Below are 15,597 nucleotides of genomic sequence, written 5' to 3'. Positions count from 1 at the left end.
ACTTTACGCACTGAACCATCGCCCCAGCACTCTTAGGAGAGTATTATCTGTTATGAGTGCCGTCTGCCCCCTCACAGCTCTGGTTATTATTGCCGTTTAACAGAACCAGCTACTAAGTCACACATCTGTCTCATCTCTACTCCCAAGAGACTTGGGCACAGATGGTCCAGTGCTGTACCGGGCTCTGCTTCTCCTCAGGAATATCCAGGCACTGTTGTGTATAGATTCTGGACTTGAGGGAATGAAGCTTAGCTGGGCAGGCAGGTGGGTTAGCAAGCTCTCTGTTCAGTGGTGAGTGTGGGGTGGAGTGTTCTTTCCTGGGGAGCATAAGGACTATATAAACCTTGGGGGAGTGGACAGTGGAGTGAGCGTACATCATTGGCTGGGGCTGAGGTGCTGGAAATGCTTCATTTGCATGGAGATGAACTCCAGGTGCCAGCTGGACATGTCCCGAAACCTTGCCACCAAGCTACATGACTACCTCAAGCGTGGCAGAGGTGGGGGTCACAAGGCTACGTGCACCAGGGCACAGAGGCCCAGATCAGGAAGGGAGCAATCCTTACTCGAGATGAGATTTTCAGGGTTTGGACATGCCCGACCTCATTCTTGCTCCAGGCCGGTTCCCCAGGTCCCACAGTCCAGCTCACACTGTAACACCATAGGGAAGGGGTGTTCCAGGGAGCAGATCTCAACTTGACATTCAGGCTCCTGGGCATCAGAAAGCGGACATTCTGGTCAGAGCCAAGTGAGCCTTGGCCTGAAGAAATCACAGAAGGCATGTCAGCAGAGGGGCATTTGGCTTAGATGAGTAAGACTTTATCAAAAAAAAAGAGGGCCATGGAGGAAGACATTCACTCACTCACTAACACCTTTGGAGGACTCCAGAGAGCCCCACCCAGAACAGGGTGATATTGGGGACAGGGATGAGTCAGACCCAGGCTGGGCTCTCCCAGGGGATTCACCCCATGCTGCGGGGGGGGAGGGATGGCTAAGAACATTACAACAGGTGCGAGGTGCTGGGAGTGAAGGTGTCGGGAGACGGGCTTGATTCCGCACCTCCACTGGCGTCCTTTGGGGGACTCTGAGGAAGGGGACAGGTCATGACACGAGTGGGTTAATCCAGATGGGACCAGATTTCTCAACACTAAAGGAGAGGCACGAGGGAAGAAACCCTGATCCCAGTCCCAGAACAGGTTTGGTTTGGTGCAGAGAGCTTCACTGAGAGATTCATTCTCATTCATATATTTATATTCTCTCTCTCTGTCCTCCTTCTCTTCCTCCTTCTCTTCCTTCTCCTCCTCCAAACTACAGAACATTCTGGACCTAGACCTCGCAGCCTGAGGAGACGGGAAGTGAACTCCCACCTTCTTAAGTCACTGACAGAAACTCCCCAAAGCCCGGTACCCTCCCCCCATTTAGCCCATTCTGCTGAACTAGGAGGCTCCATGGAAGTCCCCTTGTGGCCCCCTCCCCTCCCAGAGGACCCTGGCATCAGGCCTTCCCCCTCCCCCGGGGACATTTCCCAACCCTGATTAATCACAGGGGCGGCCCCAGGGAGGAGGAAGGAAGATCTCCTATGGCTTACCATAAAGAAGGCCAGGCACCCAACTGCAGGCCGCTGGACTCGTGCCCGAGGCCATGAAGCTGGGACTCACCTTGGTGTTGCTCTCTCTGTTGGCAGGTGAGAAGCTTAGCCCCACGCTCTCTAATCCCAGGTCCCCTATAAGGTGTCCTCTGCCTTTATCCTTGGTATCCTCCTCCCTGAGCTCTCACCACCCCTCTGGCTCTGACCCCTGTGTCCTCCACCGCACCCCAGGTCACTGTGGAGCTGACACCCGTGCCGTGGGAGCCCGGGAATGCCAGCGCAACTCTCAGCCCTGGCAGGCTGGCCTCTTCTACCTCACCCAGCAGATCTGCGGAGCCACGCTCATCAGTGACCGATGGCTGCTCACAGCTGCTCATTGCCACAAGCCGTGAGTGTCCAGAGCTGGCCAGGCCCAGCAGGGGCTGGAAAAATGGAAGGAGGGGAAGGGCAGGTCTGTGTTTGGGGTAATTGGGGTTGGAGGCAGGAGAGGGCTGACACCAGGCCAAGGCTCTTAGAATCGGAGACCAGATTCTGAGACTCAACACATAGGCTCTTCAGGGTCTCACTGTGTAGTCGTGGCTATCCTGGAACTTGCAATGTAAACCAGACTGACTTGGAGCACAGAGATCTACAGACATCTGCCTCCTCAGAGTTCTGGGGTTAGGGGCATCCTGACCCAACCAGAAATCCAAGATCACCCTCAGTTACATAGAGTTCTAGGCCATCTGAGATACATGTGACTCTGCCTCAAGAATAAAACAAGAGAAAAAAAGGAAAGACTGATAGAGGGAACACAAAAAAAGAGAGAGGATGGGAATAGGAGAGAAAGAGGGGTGAGAGAGGAGAGGCAGAGGGAAGAAAGAAGGATAGAAAAAGACCAAGAGAAAGACAGACAAACATGGAGAGAGAGAGGGAGGAAGGGAGGGAGAGAAAGAGTGGGAAGAAGAAAGGAAGGGAAAAAAATCTAGAAGCCTACAGTCAGAAATTATTAGATTTTCAGCCACAGTGTTTAGAATATAGAGAATTCTAGAAGCTTAGACTGGTGAACCAGTAAAATCTGAGAGGTTTAATATCCCAGAATCCTACGATTACAGTCTTATGGACCAAGAAGGCTTGTCTCAGAGGCCTTTGAACTGTTGATGCTTAACATTTTCTAAATCAAATGTTTACAGATACCTAGAGCCATAAAACTCTTGTCTTGCTGACCTAGAATATTGGGTTTCTAGACTCTTTGAGTGTGAGATCTAATGGAGACAATCTTAAAATCCTGGAGTTTATTTTTGAGACAGGGTTTCACATAGCCCAAGCTGACCTTGAACCTGCCATGTAGCCTACAATGGCCTTAAACACCTATTCTTTTTCCCTCCTCCTGAGTGCTGGGATGATGGGTTTTCAGAATCACGGCACTAAAATCTTGGGCTTTTTGACAAAACGAAATGCAGGATGCTGGAATCATGGCTCTATACAGTTCCCTAAGTTGAAGTTCTTGAATCCCAGAATGCACCCGCAACAAAGTGTTAGACTCTTAGAATTCTAGGATCCTGATTCTGGGTGTTCTAGAGTTCTGGACCCCATGAGGCGAAAGGATCCTTTGTACATTGTCCTCAGACAAGGTCACATAGGTTGTTCCAGTGTTCTCTCCAGGAATTTCCCAACATGCATCACTCTAATATGGACACCATCTTGGGCTGAGGGGTGTTTTGATTTTGCCCCCAAGCTAAGAGGAGAAAAAGCAAGGCTGTAAAAGTGGAGGAGGAGTCAGGGAGGCTAGATGAGGGGCTAGCTTCCCCATCTCCAGGTTGTCAGAGAGGGAGAGACATAGAAATAACACCACATACTCCCCAAGCCTGGAGACCTTAGGAAGTCTCCAAGTGTCCACAGCATGAACTCAGACTAGAACAAGTTTTCTGGGGATGCAGTAAGAGTACCTGAGGTTAGATCTGAGTAAGAAATGCCTGGGCAATAAAGTATATTACAGGTGGGAGTGGCTTAAGGCCTCTTGGAAAACTTGGAAGTTTTCCAGATCCTACCCCTTCCATACACACATTGACAGTACTTAAAGCCGCTCCCACAGAGGCCACCAGACCTGTTGGGAGCGGGGGCGGGGATGTTTTTGTGTGGTAGGTGGGGTCCCCGTGCATCCACAAGGTTCCAATGGACCCAGGTCACCACTGAGGCCTCAGGTGGGATGTGGAAGAAGATGGCTGACTTTGGAAAGTAGGCTGCAAGAAGCAGAGCCTCAGAGAGCGTGTGTGGGTGAGCAGAGGCACACAGTACCTTGGGTGACCTGAGTTCCCCATCCCCAGCCTGACCTCTGAAGTCTATCCTCACAGGTACCTGTGGGTCCGTCTCGGGGAGCATCACCTGTGGCGGTGGGAGGGCCCCGAGAAGCTGTTTCTGGCCACAGACTTCTTCCCCCATCCCGGGTTCAATTCGGATCTCTCTGCCAATGACCACAATGATGATATTATGCTGATCCGGCTACCTAAGAAGGTCCAGTTGAATGCAGCTGTGCAGCCGCTCAACCTCAGCCAGAGCCTGCCGGCCGTGGGCTCCCAATGCCTTATCTCTGGCTGGGGCAGTGTGTCCAGCTCCAAATGTATGGACTTGCCCTTAATCCTTGCTCATCTCGTACTGTCTCCCCTCTCTTCTTGTTCTCTTCCTCCTCCATCATCCTTCTTTCTCCTCCCCCTCTTCCTCCTCTTTCTCCTTTTCTCCCCTTCCTCCTCCTCCTCTCCTCCCCGGGGCCTCCTCCCTAGGATGTTAGCTCCCAGCCTAGCTCCAGGTTCAGCGAGAGACCTTGGTCAAGGGATTATTGAGCAGAGTGCCAGAGCAGGAGACCCAGTGGCCTCCCCTGGCTTCTCTATACAGACACCCGCCAAGCACACAAGTTGCGTTCCACATACATACACAGAATATTCAGGACAGGGTGTGGTGGTGCCTGTCTTTTAATCCCCACACTTGGAAGGCAGAGGCAGACAGATCTCTAGGAACCTGAAGCTAGCCTGGTCAATATAGTAAGTTCTAGGTCAGCCAAGGCTCTATAGTGAGATTCTCTCTTTCTCTCTGTGTGTAAGAATGGGCAAAATGGTACTTACACTCTCAAAATAGTTTCCACTTGGCAGGATCAGTAACACAGGCTACTCCTCAGAGTAGTAGTAGAGGCTACACCCAAGGGCTGTGTATCCACAAGACACCATGTACCCACCCACACTGTGTTATCCAGTTCCTGTTAACATCTCTGGACCCTTTTCTCGGCATGTCTGTCTTGCCATTTGCCTCTGACAGTGGTTTTTCCCACAGAGATGTCTATTCCCTTCCTGGTCTCTATGAGTTACACACACACACACACACACACACACACACACCTTCCTGTTTCTCTTCCTTTCCTTGGCCTTCTGTACGGAAGGTTCTGGGGGTGCTGCCTGGGATTCTGGGGACATCCTCCATCCTCTGCCTTCTTCCCCCACAGTACAGTACCCAATGACGCTGCAGTGTGCCAACATCAGCATCCTGGACCACAAGCTCTGTCGCTGGGCATACCCAGGACACATCAACGAGAAGATGCTGTGTGCTGGCCTGTGGGAGGGTGGCCGGGGCTCCTGCCAGGTGAGGCACCCTGCAGTTTTCTAGACCTTAGGGCAGGAGACGGCTGGAGCCACAGACTCCAGGACCTAGGGATGCTAGCTGGTGGGATGGAGGGTGAGGTCTCTGAGCTTTTATTCCTGGTTCTGAGGGAGGAGAGACTGCAGGTCAGGCCTCCTGGGTGCTGAACGGCAGGACACAGAAGGCTTTCTCAGAAGGAGGAAGCTTCAATTCTCCTGAACAGACCCGGCTAACAGCTCTGCTCTTCACCACCACAGGGTGACTCCGGGGGACCTCTGGTGTGCAACAGAACCCTGGCAGGGATAGTGTCTGGGGGATCTGAGCCTTGTTCCAGACCCCAGAGACCGGCTGTCTACACCAGCGTATCCCACTATGTGGACTGGGTTGAAAGAACCATGGAAGAAAACTGAGTCCCCGCTAAGGACAGACTGGAGAGGAAGATGCTGCAGAACGAGAAGATACTGCAGGGCTCCACAGCCCTGGCTTCCTTCGTCCTAAGACCTCCAGCCCCTGTGTCTCAGTCCTGGACGATGAAACTTCGCCCCCTCAGGCTCTGCCCCTCAGACTTCACTCCTGAGGCTCTGCCTCAAGACTCCACCCACTTAGGTCATCTACCCAATTGGGTTCTGCTCCCAGGCAAATTCGTTATACTAAGACCACGCTCCTTCAGACCCAACTGAGACACTCCTTAGCTCCTGGCATGATTTTAATCACCACCCTCCGGTGTAGCCCAACCCTCAGGATCACCGCCAAGAAAATATCTTTCACGAAACAGCTGCATCCCTCCAAATTTCATCCAATGGGATTTCTTCCCTGTACTCCATCCCGTCTGTCCCCACTCCTAGTTATCTCAGAGCTGCGTTTCCAGCGCCCATGTGGACTTCCGCTGTGTCGTGGCTTTGACTCTTGAGAGAGGACGAAGGGGGGCATTGATTGATCTTACCAGAAGCACTGGATGAATCAGAATAAACCATAGGAGCGGTGACTTCCTATCGTCTGTGGTGTGGGAGGAAGGGTGCGCACGGGAGGGAAGGAAAGGGTAAAGGAAGGAACGGGCACGGGCCGAATTTATTGCAGCACCTTGGGACTTAAGCCAGGGCTGGTCCCGCCGCCCTGGGGGGAAGGGGAAAACAGGTCACAGCGCCACCCGAACCTGCCTACCCACATGCCCCGGGCCGGCTGCCGATCCACCCTCAAAGTCCCCAACCAGAACACACGCCTTCCTTACTTTCCACAAAACCCAGTTCCAAGCCCATCCTTCACGGCGAGCAGAGAACCGCTCCCTGAGACCCTGGGGAACATCCCAGCCCTCCTCCTTCAGATGCAGCCTCCACCCTCAGACTCAGGGCCCCCGATCTTAACCCTCCTCCCGCAGATCCAGAGGTTCAGATGAGGTATTCAAACCCCAACTCACTTCCCTCGGACTCAGGACTCAGGCTTCCACTTTCTTCCCTCAGACTTGGGTCCAGGCTCTGGTTCTCCTCTCAGACCAAAATATCCCAATCCCTCCTCGCCCAGGCCCAGGGGCTCCGACTGCAGCTGCCTCCCTCCGAGGTGGATCCGTGCCTTGCCCCTCAGTCCTCGTCTCGGCTTCCGGGACTCCAGCCCCTCCTCCTAAAGCCTCTCCAGCTCCCGCCCCTCCTCGAGCGTTAGCGGGTTCAGCCGCACCGCGGAGAGGTGCGGGCAGAAGGCGGAGCCGTGGGCGGGGCTTCCTAGTTATAAGGCTGCAAAATCGTGTATCCGACACGCGAAGGGCAGTCCGGGGGCCTCTTCCACCGAGTGCGAGTGACCCCGCCCCCTGCATTCTGGAAGGTGAGGCGCAGAGGTCCCCAGACACTGACCTCAGACGTAGGGACCTCCCCCTCCCCTGAGCCCAGGATCCCCAGCCTCACATCCTTTTCCTCAGGATCTTCAAGTGGATCTCCTAGCACCGTCCTCCCGAGGACACCTCAGATCTTTCTCGCCAATCCCACGAGAAGGCCCGAGCTCCTTCCTTTAGAATGTTGGTGTCTCCGCCAGCAAGCTACTCCGCACACCAAAGTTCCGGAATCTGGAGCTCTGTCCCAGCTTCCTCAGACCCCAACTCCATCCAGCAAGACTCAGGGAGGCTCCGGAAATACCTCCTTCCCCTAGTTCCCAAACCTACAAGATCTCAGGCTCCTCCCTCGGACGTCCTCTCAGTTCCACCCTCTTCCTCACAGGCCACCATGGGACGCCCCCCACCCAGTGCAACCCAGATGTGGATCCTTCTGTTTCTGCTAATGGGAGCGTGGGCAGGTGAGGGGGATAGGCGGCAGCACCCAGGGCCTTCAGTGGGGTGGGGGTGACTGGAGGTGAGCTCCTGCTGATCTGTGGGTGCATGTTGTGGTCTTGTGGACCGGGGAGCTTTCTTGGGATTGGGTAGAGCTAGCAACACATGGTGGGGGGCAAGGGTTGAGTTTCCTATGGGTGCACGGCTGCCCGTCAGGCGAGGGATGGAATTAGAGTATGGGGATGTGTAAGAACCCACCTAGATGTGTGCGGGAGCACGCTGGGGTCTGTGCCTAGTGCTGATTATTAACAGGTTTCAGTGAGCTCACTTGCGTGGCCATGTGGCCATGTTCCAATGGATGCCAGGACTTCATCTGCTGAAGTCCTAAGAGATGGCGCGCAGACGAACTGGCCCGCGTGTCCATTTGAACCCACAGTGGCTTTCCCGGCAGGGGCTCTGCCACCGAGGATGGCGACCCACCGTTCTCCCTCCTGATGCAGGACTCACCAGCGCTCAGGGCTCCAAAATCCTGGGGGGTCAGGAGTGCAAACCGCACTCCCAGCCTTGGCAGGCAGCCTTGTTCCAGGGCGAGAGACTGATCTGCGGGGGTGTCCTGGTGGGAGACAGATGGGTCCTCACTGCGGCCCACTGCAAAAAACCGTGAGTGGAGGGCTGCACAGATGGGTGGAACTGGAGGGAAGAAGGTGAGGGCTCTGTTTGAGGAAGTTGGAGCCCTGGGTCTGAGCGGGGAGGGCTGGGTGAGGGTGACTGGGTCTGAGGCAGGCCCCAACTCCTGGGCTTGGTGGAAATGATCCGTTCTGAGGGAGAAGGGTTGGAGAGAACCCCCATGTAGCTCCAACTCCTGCCTGGGTTCCAGCCTCAACACAGCCCCCACTCTTCCTCGTGCAGAAAGTACTCGGTGCGCCTGGGCGATCATAGCCTGCACAGTAGAGATGAGCCGGAACAGGAGATGCAGGTGGCTCAGTCTATCCAGCATCCTTGCTTCAACAGCAGCAACCCAGAGGATCACAGTCACGACGTAATGCTCATTCGAATGCAGAACTCAGCCGACCTCGGGGACAAAGTGCAGCCCATTAGACTTCCCAATCAGTGTTCCAAAGCTGGCCAGAAGTGTACCATATCAGGCTGGGGCACCGTCACCAGCCCTCGAGGTAAAGGGTAACAGGGTGAAGAGAAGACAGTCAGTCCAGTAGATAGTCAGTCCAGTGGACCCAAGCCACTGCAGATCCCACCCCCAACATACACTGACTTACATCCTAAGAGAAGATAATCAAAGAGGAAAGTGACCACCACAGTGAGTTTTAGGAGGAGGAAATGCTTGGGGAAGGGTTCTGTAAGTAAATGGCTTGCTTAGCAAGTGTGAGGGCCTTGCGTTCAGATTCCTAGCATACACGTCAAAGCCAAGAGGGGCAGCATGCATTAGTAACCCCATTGCCGGGAGGTGGAGATGAGCATAGGTGCAAGCCCCAGCACCCATGCAAAGGTCAGAGGACTGTCTGCTTCCTTCCACCCTTCGGGTCCCAGGGGTGGAGGTCACGTTGTGCCTCTTGGCAGCAAGACCTTCACCAGAGGAGCAGCCCCTGGTATGCACTTGTGACCACAGCTCTGTGGGTTCCTGGGTCTTTCTAGCCAGATGGCTAGCTGAATGGACAGGACACACACACACACACACACACACACACACACACACACAGTCCATGTTAGAAACCTTGAATGCTAGATAATAAATGGGAAAGAGATTAAACAGGTTGTTAACGTTAAGCAGAATTCAAAGAGCGTGGGGGAAAGCCTTTCCTTTATTTTATATGCACTTCTATTGTATAGAGCTTTATATGAACCTCCTAACAGACTTGGGCACAAGCTCCAACCTGAGCTGTCCTTCTTCTCATGCCCTTGGGCTCCAGAATCTTCTTCATCACAGCCTTGACAATCCAAGGGGGCCCAAACCTCCTTCTTACTCATGAGCCCAACACCAGTCTGTTCGGGATTTTGGTCTGTTTGGAATGTTTTGCAGCTTATGACTTCACGGCGGTAACAAGTGGGACTCGGCTCAGGGAAACAATGGGGCCCTCCAGGGATTGCCATGCCAGCAATCAGGTCCCTACATGTCTGACTTCTACTGAGACAGTGTGGCTTGGAAACGCACGCTGAGGAATTGGGTGGATCTTTCCCTCAGCTCTGGGGAGCCACATCCCATCCCCCAGCCTTGCTTTCCTCAGTCATGTCCAAGAAGTCAGCATCCAATGGGCAATAACTTCATGAGGGTTCTGCTTTCTTTAGTTTTTTTTTTTATTACATTTTGTTTATTGTTTGTGTTTGTACAGTGCACAGGTGGAGGCTGGGGAAAATCTGTGGGAATTAGTTCTCTCTTTCCATCTTGATATCCCAAGGCTCAAAGTCAGGCTTTCTTTCTGGGACTCATCTGTTTTCGTCTTTTAGACTTGTTTTTCTTTTATGTGTTTGAGTACACAGATGTCTGTGTGGCCCGTGCGCGTGGGTCAGAAGAAATCCTGGAACTGGAGTTATAGATGGTTTTAAATCACCATGGGATTGCTGGGAACAGAACCTTGGTGCTTTTAGCCACTAAGCACCTCTCTAGACCCCAATCTGACTCTCTAGTGTGTAGCCTTGGCTGTCATGGAACTATGCAGACAAGGCTGGCTTTGAACTCCCAGAGATTTGCCTGCCGCCGCTTCCCAAGTGCGGGGCTTAGAGGTGTTTGCCTCCACTCCTGACCCCATCTGTCGACTTAATGATGTGTTCTTGGTGCTTGGAAGTTACCTGGAATCCTGGAAATGCTTTGTAAATTTTCCTGCATGGATGAATGAGTGATAAAATGAATGAATGCACCCTGACCTCTTCAAAGAGCTTTTGTGAGGGTCACATGAGATTGTGAGCAGACAGATTCTGGATCTTTCCGTCTTCTCCTTAAAGGGGATTGATAGCAAAGCTAACTCTAATTTCAGTCATTAATCTTTTGTCAGTATTAGAGATTGAGCAGAGGGCCTTTCATTGGTCAGGCAGATGCTCTATCACTGAACCACACCCCTGGGCCCTCTCTGGGGATTCTATGCAGGGATTCTACCTCTGAGCCACGCCCACAGTCAGTCATTAGTGTGTATTAAACACGCAGGATGCCCACCACACTGTGTTCAACACGGGCACAACCATAAACTCATAAGCAAATGTGAAGTCTTTCCTGTGATGCTCACGGTAGTTGGGGGAAATAGACAGTCAACAGATGCAAGTAACAAAGCATCAGATAGAGGCAGAAAGTAGTGACGGGTAAAAGGCTATGAAATCCCGAGAGCTAGCACAGACTATCATCCCAGGTACTCAGAAGGCTGAGACAGGAGGATCTCAAGGTCAAGGTCAGTCGAAGCAGTTTAATGAGAGTCATGCCTCAAAACACAAAGTATAATGTGACACCGCAACATTTGGATGGTGGAGGTGGGAGGATCAGGAGTTCAAGCTCACTCAGCGGCAGAGCTGGAAACCAACCTTGGCTACATGAGACCACCTCAAAAGACAAAAATAATGAAAAAGAGGGCTGGGACTGCAACTCAGTTACACAGTGCCTGTCTAGTATGTATGAAGGCTTGAATTCAATCTCAGTTTCTGTCTCTCTCTCTGCCTCCTCCCACAGGTGTGGACAGATAGATGTACTTTAATAGAGTGGTCAGGAAGGGCTTTTAGGAGGAGATTATATTTGGGAAAAGGAGAACGTAGATGAAATTATGAACCTGGTGGCCTAGTGACAAGAAAGCTGGGAGGAGGGCAGGGGCATGTCGCAGAGAAGTATTCCAAAATCTCCCCCCACCCCATCATCTGTCCCTAGATTTAAAGTTAGCTAAAGGCAACAAAAGAAAGGTAAGACTTGAGGGCTCTTGTCTAGACAGAGAAAGATGTGCTGGTGTGAGAAGTCATGGGCCCTGTGAAATGTCAAGTCAACAGACAGAAGGAAGGTTCGGTACCGATGGGATGGAGAGAAAAGGTTCCTGTCTCTTCCTGATTCTCTCTCCCCAGAGAACTTTCCAGACACCCTCAACTGTGCACAAGTGAAAATCTTTTCCCAGAACAAGTGTGAGAGGGCCTACCCGGGGAAGATCAATGACGTCATGATCTGTGCCGGTAGCAGCAATGGGGCTGACACTTGCCAGGTGAGTGACCTCTGAAATAGCCTCTCGTGGTGTGCTGTGGATGACGATGACCCCAAAGATTTAGTAGATAGAGAAGTTGTGCTATCCTGGCAGAGTTCAGAGAAAGCTAGCTACCCCCAGAAGGTCACATAGCAGGGCTGGGGAGCTCAGGAGCCTTGCTGGTCGCTTTCTTGTCAGTCTTTGTCTACAAAATAAGCTGTGGAAAGGTGACCGAGGGTTTGGAGGACAATCTGAAGCTAAGGATTAGGCAATGCTTTACTCCCCACGGTGGCTCTTTGAACTGGTGTGGTTTCTGCTACTGGGTTCCCACTGAAGGCTTCCTTCTGTCATTGCATCCTTGGGGACCAACATTGCCTTCTCAGTCAACTCCCATCCTGCCCTCATGGAACTTTTTTCACAGATGTAATATTCTCTTTCCTGTCAACTTCAGTGCATCTGTGTCCTTAGGACCTCCCCTGGCTTTGACCCCTCGCTCCAGTCCAATCACTAATGATTAGACCCCAAAGGCAGATCTTTCTTCTTCATTGGCCAAGGATGTTGTCGTTCCCATCACTGACAGGCAAGCCTTCCTTAGAGACCCCAATATGTTCTGCATGGATTCCTGCTATTGCCTCGTGGGGGCTGGCTCTGTGCTTGAGTGAGCTATCTTTCAGCCTGTCTCTACAAGGATCCTGTTATTTCTTCTGTGCTCCCCAACTGGAGTCTTCAGCTGAGCCCCATCTTTGAAAGCCTGGTGTCTTCTCTATGAATTACACGTTGGACATTTCACTCTTTTCCCTCATTGGTCGGAAATTTACCTGTCACCCTTTGACCTTTGTCTGCATTGGAAACTCTACTTTCTCCCTCTGGACCACTGAGTCTTATTCCCATTTACTATAAGAAACCAACCGCTCCACCATGTGGAAGACTTGGTTAAAGGACCAGGGATGTGGCAGAGTTGGTAGAGTGCTTGCCTACCACACAAAAATCCCTGGGCTCCACTGACAGCACTTCAGAAACTGGGTGTGGTGGTGCATGTCTGTCATCCTTGTACTTGGGAGGCAGAGGCAGGAGAATCAGAAATTCGAAGTCGACCTCTGCTGCACAGTGGGTTTGAGGCACCTGGCCTACATCCCTCAATGCCGAGGGGTTCAATGCAAAGGTAGCCGATACTCAAGCCCTTCAACCTGAGTTTGATCCCCAGGACCCTCACAGAAGAAAAGAACTGACTCTTGCATGCTTCCCTCTGATCTTCACCTACCACACAAGATAGTGAAATGTAACCCAAAGCTTTAAACGCCTAGTGCAGAAGGGAGGGAGATGTGGGCATTTTAAAGCAAACACCACTCCGCTCCTTCTTAGGGTGACTCGGGCGGTCCTCTGGTGTGCAACGGCATGCTCCAAGGCATCACATCGTGGGGCTCAGACCCCTGCGGGAAGCCGCAGAAGCCGGGCGTCTACACCAACATTTGCCGCTACACTGACTGGATCAGGACGACCATGGACAACAGGGACTGATCCTGCTGGCGGGGGGTCAATAAACCCCACCTTTGGCCAACTCTTTGTGTTTTGGACTGTGTTGAGGGAGAAGGGATAGAGGAGGGGGAAGAATTACACCCTGCTAACAGACTTGGTGGGAGGCACGAAGGGACCCGTGGCTTCGGTGTCCATCACACTGACTGTACAAGGACTTGAAAGACCTTGTCTCTCAGGCACGCGTCTGTCATCCTAGCATTCAGGGGGGAGAGGTTGGAGGATCGAGGGTTTAGGGCCAGCCTTAAGTGACATCGTGAGTTCAGGGCCAGCCTGGGCTATGTGAGACCTTGCTTTAAGAAGGAGGAGGGAAAAGAGGAGGAGAAAAATCAACCTTGATTAGTGGGGGGGGGGGGGGTTGTTTCAAAGGATAAAAATTTAATAATTTCCAAACATCCAGGGTTCTGGTCTATGAAAAAAAAAGTGCTTTTTTTTTTTTCCCTTCCCCTCCTCCTTGTTTTATTTGCTTGTTGTTCTTTTTGGGTTTTGGTTTTTCGAGACAGGGTTTCTCTGTGTAGCCCTGGCTGTCCTGGGCTCACTTTGTAGACCAGGCTGGCCTTGAACACACAGAGATCTATCTGCCTCTGGCTCCTATGCACCACCATGCCCAGCCCCCACTTCTTTCCACAGAGGACCTCCTGTGAGACAGGGTTTCATTATGTAGGGCAGCCTGGCCTCAGAACCGTGATTCTGATGCCCCAGCCTCCTGAGCGTTGGAATGAGAGGAGAACACCATCACACTTAGAGTCTCCATTACGTTTTTTCTGCTCTAAAACTTGGTGTTGGGGTTGATCTTTGCCCATGCCAGGAGAGTGCTTTACCCCAAAATCATGTCCCAGGGCCCTTACTAGGGGATTCTACGTAAAATCTTTACCACTGAGCCATGCACCCAGCCCCTCACTGGTGGGTTTTAGGTAACTCTACTGCTGAAATGCATCCACAGCCCTTTTAATTAAACAAAAAATTAAAAAAAAAAAACTTAGTGTCACTGTGTGTGGTGTGTGTGCACGTAAGACATTCATGTGAAGGTCAGAGGACCACGTCACGAAGCTGTTTCTCTCATTCCCCTTTTACACAGGTTCCAGGAATCCAACAGGAGGCTTGTGCGGCAAACACTTCTATCTGCTGAGCCATTTTGTCAGGCCCACAGGACCCTTTTCATACTTTTTCTTCTTCTTCTAACAGTCCTCACTAGGTTTTCCAGGCTCACTGGGACCTTGAACACACTCTGTAGCCACCACAGGCTTTGCGCTTACAATCCTGCTGCTTCAGCCTCCCCACACCTGAAGTAGCCAGTCTTCACCACCAAGACTGGCTATGTTTTGCATTCGAGAGGGTCTCACCTAGCCTAGGTCGGTTTCAAGCTTGAGCTTGATATGTAGCGAAGCATGCATGGCCTTGAATGCCTGATCTTTCTGTTTCCATCTCCCAAGCGATAGGATGACAGGTGTGTGCCAACATGTCTGGCTATAAACGTCAGGTTTAATATGTCATTTTAATGTGATTTTAAAATAATTTTTATGTGTACGGGTGTTTTGCCTGTGTGTGTATGTATGTATGCGTGTATGTATGTATTGCATATATACAGTGGCCATGGCGGTCAGAAAAGGGCATTAGATCCCTGGAGCTGGAGTTGCAGATGGTTGTAAGCTGCGGTGCCGGTGCTGGGATCGAGACGCAGGTCCTCTGAGAGAGCAGTGCACTGCTCTTACCCACTGAGACATCTCTCCAGCCTCTTAATATAATATTTTAATATGATACCCTAGATTCATTCTTTGAGTATTCACGGATACACAATAGTAGCATGAATGTTATGGAGTGACTAATGGGTTTATAGCTGAAGGTAAGGCCTGTACCCCATGGGAGGAAGTGTGTGCCTAGAACTGTGAATCTGGCCAAGAACTCACAAATTACTAAAAAATAATATTCAGCATTAGAAAAAAACAATTAATTAATTATTTCTCTCTTTGTGTGACACATGCATGAAGCTCTTTGAGAAGGCTAGAAGAGGGCACCAGATTCCCTGGAGCTGGAGTTACACGGATGGTTGTGAGCACCGCATAGTTTCTGAGAACAGACCCTACACCCTCTGCAAAAGCATCACATTCTCTCTTTCTCCTCTCTCTCCTCTCTTTCTGTGCATGCGTATATGCCACTCTCCCTCCTCCCCACCCTGATGCCTCTCTGTGTTTTTTTTATCTTTCTGCCTCTCTTTCTCTTCATATGTCTGAGTATTTGTCTGCATATATGTCTGTGCCCAAGGAAAGAGAGCATCAGACCCTCTAGAATTAAAAGTGGTTGTGGTGAGCTGCCATGGGGTGCTGGGAGTTGAACTCAGGTCCTCTTGAAGAGTGTTAAGTGCTCTGAATGGCCGAGCTATCTTTCCAGACCCAATAATTCATAAATTTTGTTTTTTTAATAAAAGAGAACTCACCTTTTCTGCCTCAGCCACATCATAGATT

The 15,597-nt window shown here is 51.5% G+C and overlaps 2 protein-coding genes across 5 annotated transcripts; both read left to right on the top strand.

Moving 5' to 3' along the window:
* The first annotated feature begins 1,126 nt into the window (after positions 1–1,126).
* On the top strand, positions 1,127–6,135 carry Klk9 (kallikrein related peptidase 9). Its single transcript, XM_021645786.2, has 6 exons — positions 1,127–1,193; positions 1,543–1,681; positions 1,817–1,973; positions 3,919–4,184; positions 5,058–5,194; positions 5,449–6,135. The coding sequence occupies exons 2-6, from the start codon at positions 1,639–1,641 to the stop codon at positions 5,599–5,601; spliced, it is 756 nt and encodes a 251-aa protein (XP_021501461.1). The 5' UTR covers positions 1,127–1,193; positions 1,543–1,638; the 3' UTR covers positions 5,602–6,135.
* Positions 6,136–6,854: 719 nt separating this feature from the next.
* On the top strand, positions 6,855–14,119 carry Klk8 (kallikrein related peptidase 8). Of its 4 annotated transcripts, none has more exons than XM_021645802.2 (6): positions 6,873–7,003; positions 7,393–7,468; positions 7,943–8,102; positions 8,352–8,614; positions 11,490–11,623; positions 12,965–14,107. In XM_021645802.2, the coding sequence occupies exons 2-6, from the start codon at positions 7,399–7,401 to the stop codon at positions 13,118–13,120; spliced, it is 783 nt and encodes a 260-aa protein (XP_021501477.1). In that variant the 5' UTR covers positions 6,873–7,003; positions 7,393–7,398; the 3' UTR covers positions 13,121–14,107. The 4 variants fall into 4 exon arrangements, with proteins under 4 accessions (XP_060236181.1, XP_021501477.1, XP_060236178.1 ...); XM_060380195.1 differs by lacking the exon at positions 12,965–14,107 and adding an exon at positions 12,183–12,939; XM_060380198.1 differs by lacking the exon at positions 7,943–8,102 and having other exon boundaries at positions 6,855–7,003; positions 12,965–14,119.
* The last annotated feature ends 1,478 nt before the right edge of the window (positions 14,120–15,597 follow it).

This window comes from Meriones unguiculatus, chromosome 1, assembly GCF_030254825.1.
Source record: "Meriones unguiculatus strain TT.TT164.6M chromosome 1, Bangor_MerUng_6.1, whole genome shotgun sequence".
NCBI classification, from domain to species: Eukaryota; Metazoa; Chordata; class Mammalia; order Rodentia; family Muridae; genus Meriones; species Meriones unguiculatus.
The sequence above is the reverse complement of the archived record's forward strand: the minus strand, read 5'-3'. Positions and strand labels throughout refer to the sequence as shown.